Source organism: Netta rufina (assembly GCF_964035555.1).
Source record: "Netta rufina genome assembly, chromosome: 9".
NCBI classification, from domain to species: domain Eukaryota; kingdom Metazoa; phylum Chordata; class Aves; order Anseriformes; family Anatidae; genus Netta; species Netta rufina.
Genome location: NC_140132.1, coordinates 22,660,971 through 22,682,480, shown reverse-complemented (window position 1 = coordinate 22,682,480; position 21,510 = coordinate 22,660,971). Strand labels below are relative to the sequence as shown.

General features: G+C 44.3%; 1 protein-coding gene across 1 annotated transcript in view; it reads left to right on the top strand.

Annotated features, from left to right (window-relative positions):
* LOC311212770 (uncharacterized protein) overlaps positions 1 to 21,510 on the top strand; it is a gene marked incomplete at its 5' end in the record, with an annotated part of 191,444 nt that overhangs the window by 152,832 nt on the left and 17,102 nt on the right. The window contains 10 exons of the mRNA XM_084292377.1: positions 926 to 1,060; positions 1,307 to 1,432; positions 2,576 to 2,707; positions 3,605 to 3,733; positions 6,123 to 6,254; positions 9,066 to 9,194; positions 14,491 to 14,619; positions 18,907 to 19,035; positions 20,732 to 20,860; positions 20,940 to 21,065. Of these exons, the coding sequence (XP_084148503.1) occupies positions 926 to 1,060; positions 1,307 to 1,432; positions 2,576 to 2,707; positions 3,605 to 3,733; positions 6,123 to 6,254; positions 9,066 to 9,194; positions 14,491 to 14,619; positions 18,907 to 19,035; positions 20,732 to 20,860; positions 20,940 to 21,065 (1,296 nt within the window). The remainder of the gene's footprint in view (positions 1 to 925; positions 1,061 to 1,306; positions 1,433 to 2,575; positions 2,708 to 3,604; positions 3,734 to 6,122; positions 6,255 to 9,065; positions 9,195 to 14,490; positions 14,620 to 18,906; positions 19,036 to 20,731; positions 20,861 to 20,939; positions 21,066 to 21,510) is intronic.

Genomic DNA, 21,510 nt, shown 5'->3' with positions numbered 1-21,510 from the left:
CTGCTGCTACTAATACATTCATATTCCACTAATTATTTTGTCTCTGATTTTCCATATTGCAAACTCTCCGAGTGCCTGATATCACAGAGCTTGAAGGAACATCAGTGGGAACACAGCATAAGAATGCTGCATTTTTAAGCTGATCAAACGATAACAGGAATCTAGAAAACAAATTCTGTTACAGCCCTAAATAATGAAGATAGTGGGAGTTTTCACTTCTCTTTCCTTTTTTTTTTTTTTTTTTTTTTTCATGCAGACAGTAAATAAGTGGCAAAATCTGTTTTATTCCAGCAGGCTCATTTGTAAGGGGTTTCAGCAATGCTGCTTTTTCTTCGGATTTTCAGATCTTTGATTTCAACTTATTCTTTGTAGTTTTGGGGGCAGTTCAAAGAGAATTGTGTTCTGCATTCTTGTTTGCGTATCTCTGTAGACAGTAATGGAGTAACGCAATAAAGATTTTCCCTTCAGATTCCTCTCCAGGCACGCAGAAACGTGTCAGATTTATGACACTGGTTCTGGGGGGTTTGGTGGAGAATAGTAGTGATGATATTTAATATCTTTAGTGTTCTTGGTGGTCTGCTAAATTCTGGGGGAGAGCATCTCTCACCCAGAGCTGGCTTTGCACAAAGGCAGAGAGCAGCAGAAGGTATAAACAGATAAGAGTAATTCTGTAATGGCTCAATATTTGAATCTGGCCTTAAGTACTCTGCTACACTGGTTCTGGGTTGTATTTAAGCAGTAACCTCTCTGAAATGGCCATGCATGTGTTTAATTATTATTTACATTTCATTATCAACACCTCTGAAATACATGTTATAATGGATTTTTCTGTAAATTTCTGCTATTTTTTTTTTCTGACTTCTGTTCAGTTTCCTCAGCTCTTGCTTTTTCTTATCCGTGTTCTGCATTTTCTCGCATTTTCCAGAGTGCTCGCCTGGCTTTTATGGGGCTGGTTGCAAACTGAGGTGCAACTGTTCTACCGACGCTTTGTGCAATCGTGAGACGGGAGCCTGCAAGCATCCCTGCCCACCTGGTTTTCATGGAGAAAAATGCCATTTATGTAGGTACTCACTGCATGTTTCCCCGGGAGGTACGCACTAGATGGGAAATTTTACCCGTGAACCTTATGTTCAGAGGCAGAAGCCGCAGATTAAAGGGTACATTTGCTGCTGGCATGAGACACTGATGCTAACATAGATCACTCTGTGCCAGCACTGCTCAGTTTCAAATTGCTGTTGTTGGTGACTCCTAATATCTTCTAAATGCTCGGTTGTATTAATCAGCTTTTGGGCTTTCCTTTGCACAGCTTGTCCGCCCGGGAGCTTCGGGGTGAACTGTGGGCAGAGCTGCAGCTGCGGAGGAGCTCCGTGCGACCCACAGACTGGGAAATGTATTTGTCCAGCTGGGAAAACTGGTGCTACCTGTAAGGAAGGTGAGTTCAGTGTTGGCTAGGGCACTGAGTGTTCTGCTTTGGCAGATGGGGGAAGAAGCTGAATTGTCTTTCTTCTCACCAAAACTGCAATATGCTTTATTTGAAGAACAGGTCTTTAAAGGATAAGTCTTGGTGCAGAATATATGGTACCTACCATGTGGGACTGCTTGTAGAGAGGGAGCATGATGCAGTTATTTGCATGATGCAGTTACTTGCATAACCCCCCTGGGCAGGGTTTATGCAAGTTGGGCAGAGATGTCAGGGCATTGCAGCAGCTCTGGGTCCAAGAGCAGAGCTTGGGACCGTGCTGCTGCATGCTCATAGTGTGCTGTAGAAGCTCTTGAAGGGTGTTGGCCAAAGACAGATCACAGAATCACAGAATGGTTTAGCTTGGAAACTGTCATCTGGTCCCGGTGTGGACCCAGCAGGTGAAGGATCTGGAATAGATGAAGGGAATGAATAGGAGTACGTTATTGTGGGAGATTAAGTAAAGGGATGAAGAAGGTCTCAGAACACTGAACTACCATGGGGCCAGGGGATGCCTGTCTGCCACTTGCAGAGTGTTGGCCACGGCACTGCTCTGGGCAGCAGAGCACAAGAGGTGAAACTGGGTGTGGGCTTGGGCTGCACCTCACTTCCAGCCTCTTTGTATCTACCAAGGGCAGGAAAAAGGGTGTTACTAGCACAGCTAGGTGGGATGCTAGGGATGCAGCTCTTCAAATTATGACTGTCCTGTCCCCCACTCTGCCCAGCAAAAATACAAAAGCAGCCCTCCTCTCCTGAATCTCTGTCCTGTTTTTCTTTTGCTGAGTGCAGTAATTCATTTTTCAGATGCAGATATCCAAGTGCTCACGATGTTACTGTATCAAAAACAAAACCAAAAAAACAGACACACAGCAACGGAAGCTGGAAGAGAGCCTCTGTGTCTGTCTTTAGATGTATTCTTGTGTGCTGCAGCACAGGATCATGTCGACTCAGAAGATTTACTGTGAAAGTGCTGTCAGTCTACAACGATAACATAATATTCTGTTATCTGTCATTGTTTTACTGTTATATACATATATTTTTTTAATCAGCAGGAATCTATAATTGCCTTGAAACAGCAAATGGCAGCGTGGGTATCTCCTGTGCTTGTTTTTCTAGATTGCCCCGAGGGCCGGTGGGGCTCAGGCTGCCAGTCCTCGTGCGAGCCCTGTGCCCAGGGGGGCCGGTGCAACGGAGAGACCGGAGCCTGCGAGTGTCCCCCGGGGTACAGTGGGACGGGCTGCTCTGAACGTAAGTGCTCGTGTCGGCCTCTCTGTGAAACAGCACTCAATGAGACCAGTCAGCTTATGGCTTGAATTTTACCTTTGTGCTGTTTCGCGAGGTGTTTGTCACATTAGGCATGTTGATCCAAGGCAAAATACCCTGCAGCTTGAGGAGTTCCCCACGCTGGGTTTGACCGTTTTTGCCAGGCAGGAGGAGATGACAGATAAATGCAAATGACAAGCTAAACTGCATCCCAAGATGATGTTATCATTAGACCCAATTTAAAGCAGCATTTACGTAGCAATGCAGTGTTTAATAGCCATAATACTTGCACTGTAATTCCAGTTGATTGGCAAGAGGTGCTGACCAACTGGCCCCTGTGGCTTCACTCACGGATTACATTGACAGCACTGCTGCTCGATTGAGCTAACTCTGGATTAAACAGCGAGGACAAAGGAGTAATATCAGTGCTGGCTGTGCAGATCCACCAGAGACTCTGAGAGTCACTCAAGCCACTGGTCTGTGCTGCTGTGGCGTGGCTCCTTCCCCAGCCCATGGGTATTAAGGGCTGCTTGAGGATGGCCATCGTGTGGGCAGTACAGCCAGGCTCTCGGGCAGACTTCATTGCCAGCATGTTTTCTCCTGGTTCATCACAAAATCACCCAACACATTTGAGGAAGGTTCTTCTTACTGGTACTGGTGGGCAAAAGTAGCCAAAAGCTGCTCAGGCTGTTCTGCTTCCCAGGATTGAGCCCTAGCCACCCAGCATACAAATTGCAGATGTTTCTTTCATTTTACCATTTTAATTTCTGAATTCAGCTAATGCATGTTTTAGGGACAAGCTGTTGCTGACTTCTTTGAAAAGATCAGTCTGTGCCTGAGTTATTATCTAGGTGAGATTGCAGTCTACTCGTCTGCTTTCAGCCTGCCCCGATGGCTTCTATGGACAAAATTGCCTGCTGTCCTGCAGCTGTAGCAGCACCGCTCTGTGTCACCATGTCACCGGGGAGTGCACGTGTCCCCCTGGCTGGACTGGCCACGACTGCAAACACCGTAAGTCAGACACGTGTTTGCTCTCCATGCCGTATGCTATCTCCCAGGGACTTATCTGCAACTGTAAGAACCAGCTCTGTTTGTTCTTAGCCTATTACAGGTATTTTTTTTAATGTATTTTTGCTAATCTTATTGCTTCTGAAATTGTGTGGTGTTGGGTTTGCACAGCCTGGGTGGTTATAATCCTTAATTATCTAGGTTCAAAGTGCTGAAATAGATGGCTGATGAAGCGCAAAGTATTGATATAAGCTCTTATTTCAACACTGTGGATCCCTTTGCCCAATACCATCTGTCCTATCAACATTTTGACTGGCAGTTTTGTTTTTCATTTTCAGAACATACTAGTTTCAAGATTAATTCTCAATTTTTCATTTTGTTTAGGGGATATTTGTTCAACAAGTGAGTGACATGTACAGCCTTGTGTCTTAAGGTCACTCCCTGAATTGTGAATGTAAATGCTGGTAGAAGTTCTGTTCTCTGGAAGAGAAGAGCATCCCTCTGTTGACTTTAGCATTGCTGTCCATATTGATGGCAGTATAAGAGCCCAGATTTGCCCTTTTTGCATAGCACCATATAAATGTTAACCCATCCCATTTAATTCTTTCTTTTTTCTCGTGTTACATCTGCTTGATTTGTTACAATCTCTCTTGCAGAAAGCCAATAGTTCTTTCTGAACTTGGCCTTGAACACATAAAATCATAGAAATTAATTTTGAGTGTTGACAATAGTAGGTTTTGGACCTGGTTTCTCACACTTGGTACTGAAGAAAATTCTGGGAGGATCTGAAGCTTCTACCAATATTTATATTTTAAGAGTCAAACCAGTCAGAAATGTGTGGAGCCATTTAGATAAATTTCCATAAATCCTTAGCCTCTCTAAAGAATTATGTGACCATGGTGAAGAAAGGCTTTTATTTCTGTATGGGAAAAGCTGTGACCAAGATTGTTTTGCAGAGACCCCTCAGAAAGGCAGCTCTTCAGCTCTTGCAGACTGGGCAGGAAGCAGATGTACAGCTCCAAAACCCTTTATTTTTTTCCATAATTGACACATTCATCCTTATCCTTACAAGAAAGGAAGGAGATGCTGTGCTTTTGGTACGCTGTCATAACCATATTACATGATTTTTAGAATGAAAGCAATTAAGTTGCTTTCACAAAGACTGTGAGATTTCTCCATGTCCATGTTTCACCTCCCAGTATTTTGGGAAGAAATCTTACTCATGCTTCCTGTTTCAGCAACTCTTGTCTTAAAACAAGGTGTGGCTTTCTTTTCCAGCAGCCACTGTCAGTCAACACAGTGCTGGGAGGGAACAAATATTTCAGGGTGATATGCAACCTTTGGAAAATTTGCAATGATTTTATGTAGAAATGCTCAAGACAATACAAGCAGTCCCATGAAGATGAATTTTTTTTTCCTCCTTCCCTGTAAATTTTCAAAATTTTGGTTTTGCTTGTTTATTTGTTTGTTTGTTGTTGTTTTTTGTTTGTTTGTTTGTTTTAATTTCAGAAGCATTCAGGCACTTAAATAAGCATAGAAAGACAAAATACATATTTTCAGGAGGGTAAAAAGGCTTATTTTTCCCTTTTAGGACTTTGTCTGTCCCTGCCCTACTCCTCTCCAACAAACAGTTTGTACTAAAATAAAAATATTCCACTGCACAACAATAAGCCTTATCTGACTTTCCAAAAATCAAATGCAAGTGTCCTAACACCAGACACTTAAACCTTTCTTGCACACCTGAAAGAGGATTGATTTTCAGAGACAGTACACATCTGAAGCTCCCATTTTCTTCTGTCATTTCAAGGCCAGAAAGCCAGCTATTAGATTATTTGAAGTCTGAATCCCTGTCTAACACAGGACATCCAATCTCATCCAGATACACTTCTGCTGAGTCCATTTCCCTGTACTTGACAAAAGCATCTTGTGCAGAAAGGCATCCAGCCTTCAGGAGGCAAAGAAGCTGCCTTGTCCATTTGTAATTCCTGCAAACGGCTAATTGCTAATAAGTGATTTTTTATTCAATTTGGATGCTCGTTGTAGCTACCAGCTAATTCTGATTATTTGGATTTTTGCTAAGTCAGCTACTAGTTGATATTTTGTTTCTATGAAAGCCTCTGTTTGTGACTGTGCTTGATAGGAACTGACTGAGAATGGTTTTATACAGGTGTTGTAATACTGCCTATGGACCCCTACTTTCAGCTTGGATAAATGAGCAAAACTGTATTTATTTCTATCGATTTGTGCCACTTGCTGCAGCTGAGTGTAGTCCAGAGTGCCTGTATATTACGGGGCTATTCTGCGTCTTCTCTATTCTGTTATTTAGATGTAAAATAATTCATCAGCCAAGCTCAAAGTTCATTCTCAACATAAATGCTGTTTTGCATTTCAGCCTGCAGTAGTGGCCGCTGGGGACTGCGCTGCGAAAACACCTGTGTCTGCAATAACAGTGATGGTAGCTGCGACCCTGTCACTGGATCTTGTTTCTGTGAGCCAGGATTTACTGGGAAACACTGCGAACAGAGTGAGTTGCAACTTTGTCAACATGAGGAATTTGCAAAATCAAGGAGCGGAAATTGTTTTTCCTTATAACTGACTTGAGGAGGAGCTGCGGCTACTTGGCCTCCATGGCACTGAGTACTTGTGTTGAAGGGATCTCAGGTTTCTTTGGGATTAGATACTTCCACTAATTTGGATTCCAGAAAAGTTATTTTCAGGCCTAAATGGCTATTTTTAATGTTAAGACCTTGCATAAATGATAGGATTGATGTGTGCTTGGCTTGTAGCATAAAATTTTCCATATCAGTTATATTTATTTGATTTTACATATGCATGTCTTTATAAATGCTCTTTAAGACCGGACAGATAGAAATGCTTTGCATGTACATAACAGAAGCAAAATCAGGAAGGTTTGGGGTCCTCTCTTTATTAACGGCAAGAATTGCGCAATGGTCTTACCAGTGACCCATGCTCTCCACTGATCTGTTTCTAGCAGAGGTCAATAGCAGAAGCCTTAAGAGGATAAAAACAGATATATAGAGAATTTCTGACATTTTCCCAGGTTTCAGCAATTTGTCACGTGGGAGCTTCTTGAAACAGAAGCAATATCTCTATATTTAATACGACATGGTATTTGTTTCCAATTAATGTGCCTCTTTCCTTTTTTATTCCATGCAAACATTTGGTATCCGGTTCATCTTGTGGCAGTAAGTTGCATAATTGCACTATTTTATTATAGTTTTTGTTATTGAATAAAATAAAGATTTTATCTATTAGTTTGAGAATCTTACAGCACCACAGATCCAGCTACCAGAGTCTCGGTAGTGCAGGCAGAATTAACTGCTGGTGTCACACAGAAATGTCAAAACAATTAATCTGGAACGGTGACCTAAGACAAAAACCCTGGAAAGCTGCTCTTGTTGCTGTTGGCACAGAGGGAATGGAAGGTCAGTTATGGGAAGCCCAGCTCCTAGAGAAAGAGCTGCCAGCTCCACTTAGCTTTCTCTCTTGACCTCTCTCAAAATGGCATCTCTGCAGATAGGAAGTAGCCAAACAGCTGGGCTTCGTCTTCTCTGACACAGGCAAGGCAGTTAATGAAGCCATTGCTTCAGAGAAAAATTTTGGCAACCCCGATGTTCCCTCTCTAGGTTTGCTGTTTTCTTCAGTCTGCATTTTACCCCACTTTAATTACGTATTTATATATATATATATGTATAATACATACATCTGTGTGTGTGTGAGCAAGATTATGAAAGCAGTAACTCTTCCCTAAGCACTTTATGCTGCCTTGGAGGCGAGGTTTGTGTTATCATCCAAGAGCTCCCCTGCTCCCAAGGCGTACCAGGGCCCTTGCTGCAGGTCAGGCTCTTTCTCCTGGCAGCTCTGCAGTCAGCTCAGGTTCTCCGGAGCTGGGGATGTTTCTGGGCATGCCTGCCTGATCAGAGGGCAGATTCTCTGTGATGTGGACTGTGAAATCGTTTGTGAGATGTACTGACCCATTGCCATCACCTTGAAAGTCTCGGCTCCGGGCCAAACGCCGCAGGCTTGAAGGAAGCTCACTGAGAGCCCCCACCTGCTGCTGCACTGGAATACAATTCAACACTGGGACTGCATTTCACCTGTTAAGTGCACATATATTGAAGTGAGTTCACCACTAAGCAGTGTCCCATTTTCAGACACAGATGAGTGAAAGCAAAAAAATAGGGCACCTCGATATCCTTCTGTTCCCCATCCCAATGTATAGCCTCTGTATGAGACCCAGGGGATGGCTCCAGTTAGTAAAGAGTCACTATCCTGCAGGAATGACCAAATTTGCACTGGATTCTCTCCCTGTCCTCCTCCAGCACCAAAGAGGCAGCAGCAAACACTGCTGTATTGCAGGCAGAGAGGTGTCTTTGAGGATCCTCACTGTTTTCTGTTCTCTGTGATTCTTTCCAGATTGCCTGAAAATCACTTTCTTGGTATAATTGCTAAAATCCTACACTATTTTTTAAGAGAGCTGGCAATAATCTGCATAGCTTATCTAGAGGGAAGTTCACAGTACCTTCAAACTTGAATAGAGGCCATGCAATATTGTGTTTAGCCTAAGCATATCTCTGCATTTCAGCTTGTCCAAAATATCTAATGTCAATTAGGCAACCGGCCCTCTTCTTAATTGATTTTCCTATAATCCTGGAAGAACTTATTTTCATTCTCAAATGCTGTTTTATTTCTTCAGATAGTGAACACCATGCAAATCTTTTAAAACTGCTAACATTAACTGCGGTGGAATTGTAATTGTTAATCTGTCCCCCAGATGTAATGCGTTAGGCTGAGTTTTTCAAAGCAGAGCCTGAAAGTGAATTATGCAGCGTTCAGTTTGGAGCTTTTTGAAGGAGACCAACACATTGCATATTTTCTCCAGCTTTCTGGGGAATAAGGATTTGCAGGAAAACAGAGGACAGGGCCTCAAGAGGAGGCACTGAAGCTGGGAGCTTTCCCCTTCCTGGCTGTGGACATCCCAGAGGACATGTGCCAGCCAGCAGTGCTAGACCAGTGTCATCAAGCAGCAACTGTGGAGTTGCAGGCTTTGCAACTATCACAAGATATTACTTTCCTGTGCAGAATTTAGGCTTTCAACACCCTGACATTTTTCTAAAATAAGCTTTCACAAAAACAGCCCAGCTTACCTGCACCCCAAGGAGAGCGCTTAATGATCTCGGTTTTAGGGCATTACCTGTACACCTCAACTCTCCTTTTGCAAATAGTCAGAATTCCCATGTATCTAAAAATTCCCTGCTGATCCGTGGTCTGCTCCAGAATTAACCCGTCATCTGGTTTTGATTCCCCACTGCAGGATGCCCCGAGGGAAGCTTTGGCCCAAACTGCGAGCACAGCTGCCAGTGCCAGAACGGAGCCGTCTGTGACCACGTGAGCGGAGCCTGCACTTGCGGTGCTGGCTGGATGGGGACCTTCTGCGGAAAAGGTACTGCTGCTTGCTCTGCCCCCCTTCCTTGTTATGCACATGGCTTGTTTCAGATCACCACAGAGCTGGTTTTATAGTTTGCAGCAACTGATCTAAATAAACCATTGAACTTAATGGGAGCACGATACTACTTTAGCACTGAGCGCAAAGATGTTTGATTTGCCTTAGATTTGCTTACTCCTAGTGCATCTCTGAAATGTTGGAGAGAAAAACATGGAGCTGTGCATCTTCCCATATGAACTCTTTAAGGACACACATCCTTTTAACTTCAATAAATCCACCAGATCCTCTTCTACCACTTGATAATTTTCTAGAGTTGGAAATGATGGGCAGGATTTCTTAGATAAATTATTGTGAGTCAGTCTGTGGCATCATCTAAGGAGCCTGCTGCCGTGCTGTGTCATTGTGCAGATCATAAAAAATAGGGCTTTGGATACAAAAGAACCAGCATGAAGTCAGACATTCTGAAAATTATTCGTCTAAATGACTGAAGATTTTATAAATGATGATCATTAAACCAAAGCCACAATTATTTTGTTTAGAAAGCAGCCTTATCAAGCGATTTATGGAGGCAGCATTAGACTCCGATAGAGGGAAATGGCACCACTCGCAGGCACCGACTGCCCTCTGATGGGCAGGAAGGTGCTGCACAGCCTTCCCGGTGATGTAGTGGAGGACCCAACTAGCTGCAGTTAAATAGGGCTTGGTATTTCCCTCACCTTAACAGGAATTATTGCACAAAATAAATATAATTTCCAAATCTCTGCTGCCACGTGTGCCTCATACTTTCTGGTATCAATGCCATGTACCTTTTTAAAAACAATTTCTGTTTTAATAAGTTTGTTTTATTATTATTATTATTTTATTTTTTTATGCACAAGGGAGTGTGCCCCAAGGCCACTGACAAATCAACACAGTTCTTACACGTGCCCCAGTGCATGTCCTGTGACTCCTTTGCAATTTTTTAATAGTTTTGACATTGGGAGCTGACAAGTCAAACTGACTGACTTGACTTCATTCAATTGGAAATTAAGTCATTCTGTACGGGGGGTGTTTGCTAGCATTTGATGTACCAAAGACATTGATGATCTCTGCTGGACTCTAACAAATTTATGAATATACTGGTTAAAGCAATACAGTTATCTCTGTTGTATAAATCTGCATTTCAGCAGGAATCAAAATAAGGACAAAGAGGCTGAATATCCTGCTCCAAAGTAGGTGTGAGAAACAGGGGGAAACCAGGGTGATATCAATTGAAAAAAAATAAAAATAAAAACACAGTTTCAGCTTCCAGATCAGTCAAGTTGGATGTTTTTATTTTTTTTTAATTGCTGGAAGAAGATGGTGGAGGGGGGAAGGTAGAATTTTGTGTCTATCATTCATGACCCTCGGGCTGTCAAAAGTCCCTTTTTTCTGCATGTTTTCTCTCAAAAAGATGGGGTGTTTGCTCTGAGCTGACCTGTTTTACCTTTTCAAATAGAAAGTTTCATCTAAAATGGTTTGGTTGGTTCCAAAAAAAAAATGAAGACGCAGGAAACGTGTGGGTGGCTTGCCCTTGGTAGAACTTTCTGGCACCTTTTCTCTGAGGAGCTGTAACACTTCCGTTTTTAGTGACTCGGAGACTGGCAGGGTTTCCTTCTGGCAGGGCTGTGCTTTTTGCTGTACTCTTGACAATCCTCCCACTTCGGCCAAGCTCTGCGCCTTTCAGGCATCTCATGTGAGAACATAACGCTGGAGAGCTGGAGCTGCTGAGTCGTCTTCGAGTGCCAACATACCCCGGGGTGCTTCATCCCGGGGCTAGGAAGGGCTTTTCCATCATCACAGAAACTGAAAATTTTGCAGCATTCCAGGTTTAAAGTCCTAGGAGAAGGTAAAACCTTACAGGCGTTGATAATGAAATGAGCCCCCATTTCTTTATTTGCCACAAATTTCCATAATCTCTAATTATTATTTTTCAGTATTGTTAGTGTAATCTTAGCCCTCGCAAGTCTCAGCGTTGGGCTTTCATAGCATGTCTCTTTATGGTGAAGTTAACCAGGCTTATCCAGCTTCCTCTGCCTCTGCGGATGCCCAGGGGCAGTTGTAGAAGCTCATGGAGGATTTATGGCACTGTGGGCAAGCGAGCCTGTGTTTGTAGCCTCGAGCAGTCGTGTTACCAGCTGACATGCTGAGGTATCTTATTCCCTGCCAAGGCAGCCAGCTCAAGTGAAAAGCATCGTCACACCTGAAAGTGCCGTGGTGTTTGGGGCAGGGGCAACATTTCAGTCATATTTCAGTTTAACTGGATGAAGACAAACCTTCCCATTGACTAGAACGGAGTGTTTAGGAGGTATGACACAAGACAAGGCCTTGTATGTGATTCACTCTTCTCTGAAAAGAGCATAAAGAGCAGGGACAGCATGGTGACTCAGAAGATATTCGCAATAATGTGATCAAATCGGCGTTTCCTTATGTTTCATCCCTACGTATATTGCCTGCCAGTAATACAGATGACCATAACCCAAAGCTACGTCATCATCCACCAGCATGGGACAGTTTCCAAGCCAACCAGTATTAGGAAATAGTGTTGCTCCAGGGGCTGTTGTGTGAGACCTTGCTGCGAATTCTTCAGGAATTGACTGAAATTCTGTGCCCTCAGCAGCAGGGTGCTGTGAAGAGGCCACACGCTCTTCAAAGTACTTCTGTCTGTCTGTCAGCATCTCATCTCTGCTTTGCTCAGGGCCAGCCTCACTCAGCTGTTCTTCATCTGGTCCAGCAGCATTCAATCACACTACTGCCTCTCCAGGAGTGGCTCGATCACATATAATATTGGATAAGAATAAAGCTATAAAGCCACTCTCTGAAAGAAAATTAGGCCTTTCTGAAGGTGGTACGTGCCTGCTCTGTCTTTCAGCACTGCTCAGTCCTTTAGAAAAATGAATCTTTTGAACCCTGCAATGCTTTAAAAAGAGCTGCAAAAGGAGCAAAACTGTTTTAGCTGCAAAGTAGCTAATTTGTATGTCAGAAGCTATTTGTACGTTAGTTAATACGCCTTTTCACTGAAAACAAAATATTTACTGAGAAATGTTTGCAGGTCATATGAGCAACCTAGGGAAGAGTTCTTTTGCATTTTCTTGAAACCAGCAAGTGATAAAATCAGAACATGGAAGAAATAGTGTATGGCTCCTCACAAGGTCTGGCATTACCAACGGAAAATTAATCATTTTCGGTTGTTCTTGGAGAGTGATACTACTAGCGATACCACCAGATATCCTCCTGGGTTGATAACGTTATGCACCTGGACTGTGCTATGATAGCAGAAGATGGCTGGGTCCTTCCTCTGTCCTGTTAAAGCGTAGATAATGTGAGTAGTATTTTCTCCAGAAAAGGTGCCTACTGTGAGCACCCACTGCTGCAGGACTTTTGTTTTAATGTGCTTACAGATAAACAGAAAAGTCACAACAACGTAATGGGAAAAAAAAATACAACCAAGACCCCAAACAATTCTTTCTTGTAATCGATTGCTAAATATATCAACGATGGCTTTAAATAAATGTAAGTATTAGACCTGCAGGAAGCCTGGGCTTCCATGGGCTCCTGATGTCAGGCAGCCCAACAGTTCACCCCAACAAAAGCAGAAAGAATCAAGGTGTAACTGTGTTAGCCATGGGTGCTCTCAGCTTTGTTGCAAGCACTGTGTCCCACCAAGCAAGCCAGGTCTCCCTGCCCTGCACCAGGGTGCTCTGGTCCTGCTTGGGAAGGCAGCTGTTACAGCTGATGTTGTTCTGAGACGTGCTCAGTGTCTGCAGCTCCTGCTTTGAAGGTTATGATTGTCTTCATTGTGCTGTAGTTTTGTTTAGCTTCACTCCCTGCTCCTCTCTGGTATGTGTTGTACAACCCAAGGCACAGGCCCAATTACAGCATCAGGCCAGCAGAATTATCCAGTTCACTGCTCCATCTGACAGAGCATCCCAGAATGCCACACAATTATCCCACAGAGCTGGAGGCAGCGGGAGTTTTGGACTTGTCCTACAATGTGTTTAGGAACTGATGCATTAATAACAGTATGTCTAGCCCCTGTGAAGTGCAGCACTCAACATTTGGATTTGGAACCAGCGCTGCTGCAGGACAGACTGACTCTGCTTCTCTCTTGGGACTTCTGCAGTTGATCGTTGTCATAAGATAGCCCAGTAAGATTTCTGGTTTTGTAAGATAAAAGGGGAAAAAATGCTATGCATGTCTAAAAATAACTGACAATGCTCCGTAGTCCCTGTGTCAAACAAAGGAAAACTTTGTCAGCCTTTGAAGATACCTGAGGACAAGTAGTAGACGTCCTTTCTTGTATGCTGTGGATCCGCACTGCTGATCCATAATAAAAAAGGACATAAAGATTGAAACCACATGCTGATGTTTCTTCCTTACAACTTGATAACAGCTCTCACCAGTTCGGACTGAGCAGAGGCTGCCTGATGCTTTAAGGTTTTCCATCAGTGTCAGGTACTTCTCCATGTTTCTGAGACAGCACATGCTTGGAAAGTGGCGTAAGCCTGAAGTTGTTCCTATGCCAAAGAAGAAGCTGTTGTCTGGACAGGATGAAAAGAAGTTCAGCCTTTTGATTTTGAGTAAATGAGACAATCAGATGTAATCATGAGCTGAGCAGCAGCTCTGGAGAGTGAAGAAGCCAAAGCAGATGTTGCCGAGCATTACACTACCGTCCTCCCTGTTTGAAAGTCCAGGTTTGCCTGTCTACAGATACAGACTCTTCCCCTCCTTGTAGCCAAAACAGGCAGCAATGCTTTCTGTTAGAGGGCTGAATTTATGTTGGTGGATGTAGCAGTAGGAATAGTCTTGAATAAAGAGCCTGTACTTGAAAAAGAGAAAGGGCGAGAAAAGGAACAGAAGAGTCCAATAAAGGGAGATGCATATGGGTAACCGGTTTTTCTAACCTGCCAGAGTTGCAAAGTTGTTGTGGGAAGTTCTTGGATAGTGTATGTTCTGATAACCATCACTTAAGGCTCCACTGGGAAACCAGTCATTCTGTATTCATGGTGCAAGAGTGAGAATTGGGTTTTAAATATTAGATTTTATTGAACAAGGAAGACAAAGCGCTAGGTTTTATGGAATAACTGCTCATTTAATGAACACCATCACTCCTGAGATTGAATGATTCAGGATTTCTGTGGAATGAATGACATACATGTACACTGGTTTGTCTACAGCTTTATTATCATTCAGGATACAATAATTATATATCTAATATAGGTATATGTGTGTATGTATGAGAACTTTGCTAAAAACTGTTGTTTCGCATTTTCAGCTTGTCCAGAAGGATTTTTTGGGCTTGACTGCCACCAGGTGTGCAACTGCAAGAACGCTGCGGGCTGCGACCACGTCCTGGGAACGTGCCGCTGCCTCCCCGGCTGGCTGGGAGAGACCTGCGAGCAGCGTACGTACCACACCCACCGCGGCCCTCGGCAGCCTGGCACGGGTCTCTGCTGGGAACAGAGGGTGATCCACCAGGGTATGATGGTAGCCGGGTCACGTTCCTCTCCAACAAGGCCTAAAAAGGAAACAATTTTTGGTAGCAGTGTAAATAATCAATTTTTTTTTTTCCTTTTTGGCTGATGTTGGGACTTTTCAAATATTTTAAGCATCAGTTTTTAAATAGCAGTGCTATATCTGAGCGTGTGAGGAATCTCAGCTTTACATTTTTGTGAAGCATCAGGAGGTGAAGTGTCGTGTCTGCGTGTCTGGTGTATCTCATCGGACTATCAATTATAAAGTGACAGATTACAAATGCACAACGTGGAAAAATTGGAGCAGGGACTGTTTTGTTATATGACCATGAGAAAATAGTTTTATAACTAATTCTTAGGAAAGTTATTTGCTTTGAAAAAAAAAAAAGAAGTTGGCTTCCTGGATTTTCACGAGCATGGATTATCCCACACTCTTGGGGTTAGTAAGAGGACCAGTTTGTTCAGCAGCATACACAGAGCCAACTTTTGCTGTTAGTGAGCACTTATTTATGAGATTTCTTTAATCCATAGGTTGTAGATTTCTGCGGGAGAAAAATAATTTAACTTAGAGATGATGCCTGTATTGAAACAATCCAGTTCTCTAGCCAGGTACTGTGATATACCCAGCCCTGCTGGAGGACTGCACTTGCTCTTGGCATCTTTCCCTCATTTGCCCTCCACCACCCAGCCTGTCTTCTGAAAGGGCTTCTCCAGTAAAGTCCCCTGCTCCTTTGATAGAGCCATCTGTCTCCTTGGCCCTTCCCGGCTCTCTGGGATGTCTTAGGGATGGGAAGCTCTGTTCTGACATATTTCATTAAATTCAATTAAGAAATGCAGCTCTTTCTCAATGGCCTTGTGCCCTCTTCTCACATGAGGAAGAAACTATTTATCCTCTTGTACCACAGCTATTAGAGCCTTGTGCCAGGCTGATTTATTCCTCGTGCTGGTTAAGATGCCAAAGCCTCTGAGGCCGCCTCTGCCCGTAAGTAAAAGAGCAAGGTCAGCCAGCAGCACAGAAGGGCAAACTGCTCTTCCCTTGGCTACAAGATGCATCTTCATTTTGACTTTGACTGCCTGGTAATGCCTTGTACTACAGCACGTGCTAACAAATAGATGGCAGGGGCCCCTTTTCAGGTTGTCTGGTCACACATGGCTCTGTTTCTACTGGGGTGTTCTTGATGGACTTGAGGACAGGGGAGAAGCTTGCAAGGAGCCTGATTTTTACAGCCACAGGCACGGTAAAGATCCCCTCAGAAACAAGAAGGGAGTCCCATGAAGGCCTGGGCCCTGGTCCATGCCTCCAGGAGCTGCTGACCTCAGCTCCAGAGCTGCTCCAAGGATCACACCACAAGCTGGGTACACTTGTCCCCGACTCCCCATCCCTGCCCAGCATTTAATATTCACCCTACCCTTTCCTGGGGCTCGTCAGCTTCAGCAGCTGGAAGATCAGCATTTGTTTTCCAGTAATCAGATTGCAGGCAACGTGCTGGAGGATATTGAGGAATAATTTTGACATCATGGGATTTGAATTGATCCTAAGCTGGCCATGCAGTGCATTTTATACGCTGCTATCTAATTACAGGAGATACAGACAGTAATGCCTTTTGTTAAAGCTGCCTAACACTTTCCATTACAAGACCGTGCTTTACAGTTGCTTGTAAATGAGTTATAATAATTTTCTATCTAATTATGGGAGATATGGACAGTAATGCCTTTTGTTAAAGCTGCCTAACGCTTTCCATTACAAAACCGTGTTTTACAGTTGCTTGTAAATGAGTTATAATCATTTGGGATGAAATCTGCCAAGCAAGCTCTGCCTCAGCTTATGGTTGTATTTGGCAATTTTATTTAATTTTATTATTTTTAAAATTTTTAAGCGTCCACCTAAGGTATTTCAGGTTTCCAAGAAGTTTTAGGTGTACTGCTGGTGCTTAAGAATTAAGCTGTTTTGTTCACTGTCATGATGCTGCAAAGATTTAGAAGTGATGACTTGATATTTGGCATGAAGATATAAGGCACTAAGAATGCCTCTTTCTGAAGCAGCTGGGGCTCCCCAGGACCTCCACAGAAGCTGTTCCTTGTGATAAAAAGAGACCACATTGTTTTTTAAGATAAATGAGTACAGAAAGATTGGCTCTTCCAGAGTCTCTGCTCAGGGGCACTGATAACCAGAGTTTTGACATTTCATAGTGTGTGAGCACTTGACTTTGCAAATTTCCTGTTCTTTAAAAGCAGCAGCTTCATTTTGGGAAGCATAATCTGTGGAAACGGCATAAAATCCAATCTTCTGGGCACCCTATTGAGTCATAGCGCACATCTTTACCCTGTGCTCCCCTACACTTTTGATAGATGTTGACTTCCAGTCTGAATGTTTTGGCCTCCAGTTTCATGTGTTCCTCACACTGCATGTAAAAGCAGATTTTAAAGACATCAAGTGAATAATTCCTCCTTTTACAGAGGAAAGGCGCTGAGAGAAAAAAATTGAAGCAGGAAGAAGTGTAATAATTTAAACCTCGCTGTTGCTCCTTTCCTTTGCACTCGTCATAAAGAGAGGAGAAAAAGCCCCAGGGATATTTGTACACTCGGTTGAGGAACTTTGTACAACAAGTGCAATATTCCACTTATCTTATTCTTTAGAAAAGTAGTTTGATAATTAGGTTTGTCCTACGGAGAAGCTAAAAAAGTTTGTGTGCACCCAGCAGAATAATTAAAGTTTTCCTCTCCAGAAATTTCTGCTTTCTTACTAGGATTTTCACTAGAAAACTCTTCTGTCTTAGTAAGTAGAGCAAGAGCTTTGCACACATATTCCAAAAACCTCCCACAAACCACTGGTAACCAGTCAGAGGACCTGGTTGTGAGCTGGTTTTTCCTTTGGCATGGTTATGATACAGTTCTGGTCTGTATTGTGGAAATATTGAGTTCTGCTCCCAAAACTGAGCCAGAGCTCTGTAAGATGGGCTGAACCCGTCAACTTGAACTTGGCAATCAGGCCTCATTTGCAGAACAAACTTGAACTGTGATGGGACTGTGCTCCTGCACTTTCTTGTGGTTTTAATGTGGATGGGGTCCAGGCGATGAAAAAAAATTAACATTGTTGAGAAGTCCTATGAGGAATAGTGTCTGTGAGAACCATGTCGGGAAGCTGGAAGTCTTCAGATGGGAAGAAAAGGGCTGTGAATGGTCAGAGTCAACCAGACTCATCCCTGAGGTCAAGATGATTTCACTCCTCCCTTCTGCCCCCTGGGATGTGTCCTCCTGCAGCACTACATCGAGTTCTGCAAGCTGACACCCTCAGAGGCAGAGAGATTGTGTGGAAAGTGATAGTTTGGGTCAGATCCTGGAAGATGTCACATTCAGCGCGTGAAGGACACTTTTCTGGATGGCGGATCAGAGCTGTTCTAGCCTCTCCAGTGCATGCCAGCAGTGCTGCAGGGATGAGAGGCTCTGACAGCTTCGTGCAAGTGAATGAGAGCCTCTGTAATGCAGACCCAGAACCGTGCAACGAGGCTATCCAACTTCAGCGACTCGTTTTGTATTCTGCGGGTGATATTCCAAGAAAACAGAGTAGCAAGGCTGTCAGTTTTCCCCCATTTAAAGCTATCCAAATCTCCAGTGCACTGGAGACCAGAAAAATTTTATCATTGCCATTCTTCATGGGCGGCAGCACCAGCAGCACTGAAATGGAGCTGCAGCGAGTGTATATTTGTGAGATGGTTGTGTTAAGTTTTCACCTGGGAGCCAGCTGCTTAGCTGAATGTGTTGAAAATATCACTCCTCTCTGACCAAAGAATGAGGCTCTGGGTGAGCTGATGCATCCAACTGTGAAAAATGAACAATGAAAACAATGAAGTTGTCAGTTCTCTTACCAGGATGCAAATAAATATCCGGGCTGTCAGGCTGGCGGTTCTGCTGGACCATTAGTTCAGCACAAAGACATTCTGCAGGGCAGGGGGATGACAGCTGATCCATCACCGGAGAGATCCTACCCTCTGATAAAAGCCTCCTCAGAACGTGCTACGATACATATTTTTAAGCCACGTTATTTAGTGTCAGGCATGGTTAATGTATGGACTTAGGCACCCTTAAGATGTGAGAAGAGTACAATCAGCAGCCAATTTCCAGCTGATCTCCCTGGCATCAGGGTCTGTCTAAGGGTTTCTCTGCACGATGCCTCCTCTGGTGTGCTCTGATTACTTCTGGGGCTTCTCTCGTTGCAGCCTGCCAGCGGGACAGGTATGGGCAAGGCTGCTCTCACACCTGCGACTGTCACAACGGAGCGCTCTGTGATCATGTCACTGGGACGTGTGCTTGTACCCCCGGCTGGAAAGGAGCCACCTGCCAAGAAGGTACAGGGATTTCACTCTCCTACTGCAAAATTATAGAAGGGCAAAATGAAATTTCTTCTCAGGGCTTCACTGCTATGTGAATCACCAGCTCGGGGCACTGTTGTCACCAGTTTTGCATCCGCACAGTAGTGCAGTCTGGTCCATTAGAGCAACCTGTGAACCACATCACGGGCACACGTGTTGGGAGCTCGGTGGTGATGAGGCAGAGGGGGCTGAAGCAGAGCCTGGAAGGAGAGCTGATCTCCAGCTGATCTGTGAGAGAGCTGATCTTGAAGGCTGGCTGGTTGAGGGAGGAAAGGTCCATAAAACCTCCATTTATGCCATTGAAACACAGTTTTGTTTCTTTTCTGTGTTCTGCTTTATTGCCCCATGTGTTTGACTGATTCATGTCATTACCGTGCATTGTTCCAGCCACAGGCTAAATCCAGAACATGCGAAAGGCATTGGGAGCTCCAGCCTTGGCACCTACCCCAGTGCGTGTGACTCAAACACAAGCCCAGCTCCAAGCAGTCCTAAGGAAGGATGCTGGCAAAGAACGGCTGCACTGAGGCTTGTGTTGCACATCCTCTTCTGCTGGAGCCAAAATTAAAGGGAAAGCTGTCCTTCCCTGTTGCAGCAGGGTCCTGTCTGTGTGCCTCCCTCTCAGGGTGCCTTGTGCTGTAAGCAGTGCCACACAGCAGGGATGGCCAGAGCGTGGCACACATATGGCTGCAGGTGCATGTGGGGAGCTAGGATTTAGGACAACCACCAGCTCAGTGCAACAGGAGGAGGACGTTAGGTACAGGGGATGAAAGCTAGCTGGGGCGAGGAGTCCACCTTTAAAACCTAATGTGAAGATGACGTTTCATGAAGGGATACAAAGCTGGGAAGACACCGAACTCTTCATGATCACGTGTAAAATACACTTTAAAATTTCCTGGTTTGCCTAAAGGCCTCAAACACAAAACCAAAGCACAAGTAAAAAAGCTATTGCCAAGTATGGAGACGTTGCCAAACATACCCTTTTTCTTTAACGATGCATTTGGAGATTTCTGTACTTTTTCTTTGCCCTTTGGAAGTAAGGAGGTAGAATAAGTGAGTGAGGATGGCTGAGCCACCCTCCTGTGGCTGTGCTTTGGCAGAGGGAGAACTCACTCCTGTTAGCGTCTTAAAAAGGTGCCACTCTGCCAGAGATCTCTATTTTTTGTGCCAAAAAAATAGGTTCTACCCATAGGCTCCAGTTGTGATGGGAATCAGCGAACTTGCTTAACTTAAAATTAGGTAAACTGTAAAATGTTATCAGTCCGCTGTGGATAGCAAAGTCAATTGCTCATTAGAAAAGTAATTGTGATTTTAAGAGCACAGTACAAATTGATGCCGAAAGCTGCAAATCGATATCTCTATTCCTTGGTGCTGAGGAAGCCGCTGGGAACCAAGATTTGTTTTTCATAGGTGTGAACAGAAAATCTCAAGGTTGTTTGGCGGATTGAGGTTAACTCACTTCATCAGCTGCCTTTTCATGTATTTTGTTCCGAGACCAGTTTTACTGATGTAATTCCTTGCAAGTCGCGGACCCCGTTTGTACTCTGATGTACCTCCTCCTACCTACACAACCACTGGGGCTACAGAGAGTGTAAGCTGGGGGAAGTTTGCCTTCAGCCTGTGTGTGCCAGCACTTCTTAATTCAAGGCTGTTGCTGTTTAACTCCTCTTTGCAGCCTGTCCTCCTGGGTGGTACGGCACCAACTGCCTGCAGCGCTGCCTCTGCCACAGCCAGGCTACGTGTGACCGCGTGACGGGCGAGTGCCGGTGTCCCAAGGGCTGGACAGGAGCAGCCTGTGAGCTTGGTGAGTCTCCTCATATTTCTAGCACTCCTGTACCTCGTGCCATTGTCCTGGCCCTTGTCACTCTGCTGTCTCGTTCCAGAGTGCGAGGATGGGAGATACGGAGAGGGCTGTGGGCAGAACTGCAGCTGCCACCACGGGGCTTGTGACCGGCTCTCAGGGAAATGCATCTGCCACGCTGGCTGGATGGGGGAGCGCTGCGATGCTGGTGAGGGCAGTTCCTTCTTTAGAGGTTTTTTTTTGGCACGCGCTTCTGCAATCAGCTGTTTCTGTTTTGTGTCTTAATTTTCCACTATTCTGTAGGCAAGTAAGAAACAGTGCAGGTATGAGAGCTCACCAGGTGTCCATGAGCCCTGGAGGCTGGTCTCTGCTCAACCCAAACACATGCCGTGCTCCAAATCATTTTATGTCCTTCTAGTCATGTTCCCCGACTGCTAAGAAAACAAAGGTATTTCTTGGTCTTACAGCTCCAAGGAAGAACACATGGAAGGAATTGCCTTGCAAGCAGAGTTTGCCAGATCAGCCACACGCTGCTGCATCTGTGTGTCATTGAGGGCAGCTCAGCACATCAGGCTGTAATGGTTCAAGTTGCACCTACCTCACATGTCCCATTATGGTCCAAATTGCCCAAATTTGACATAGCTGTCTGGCAT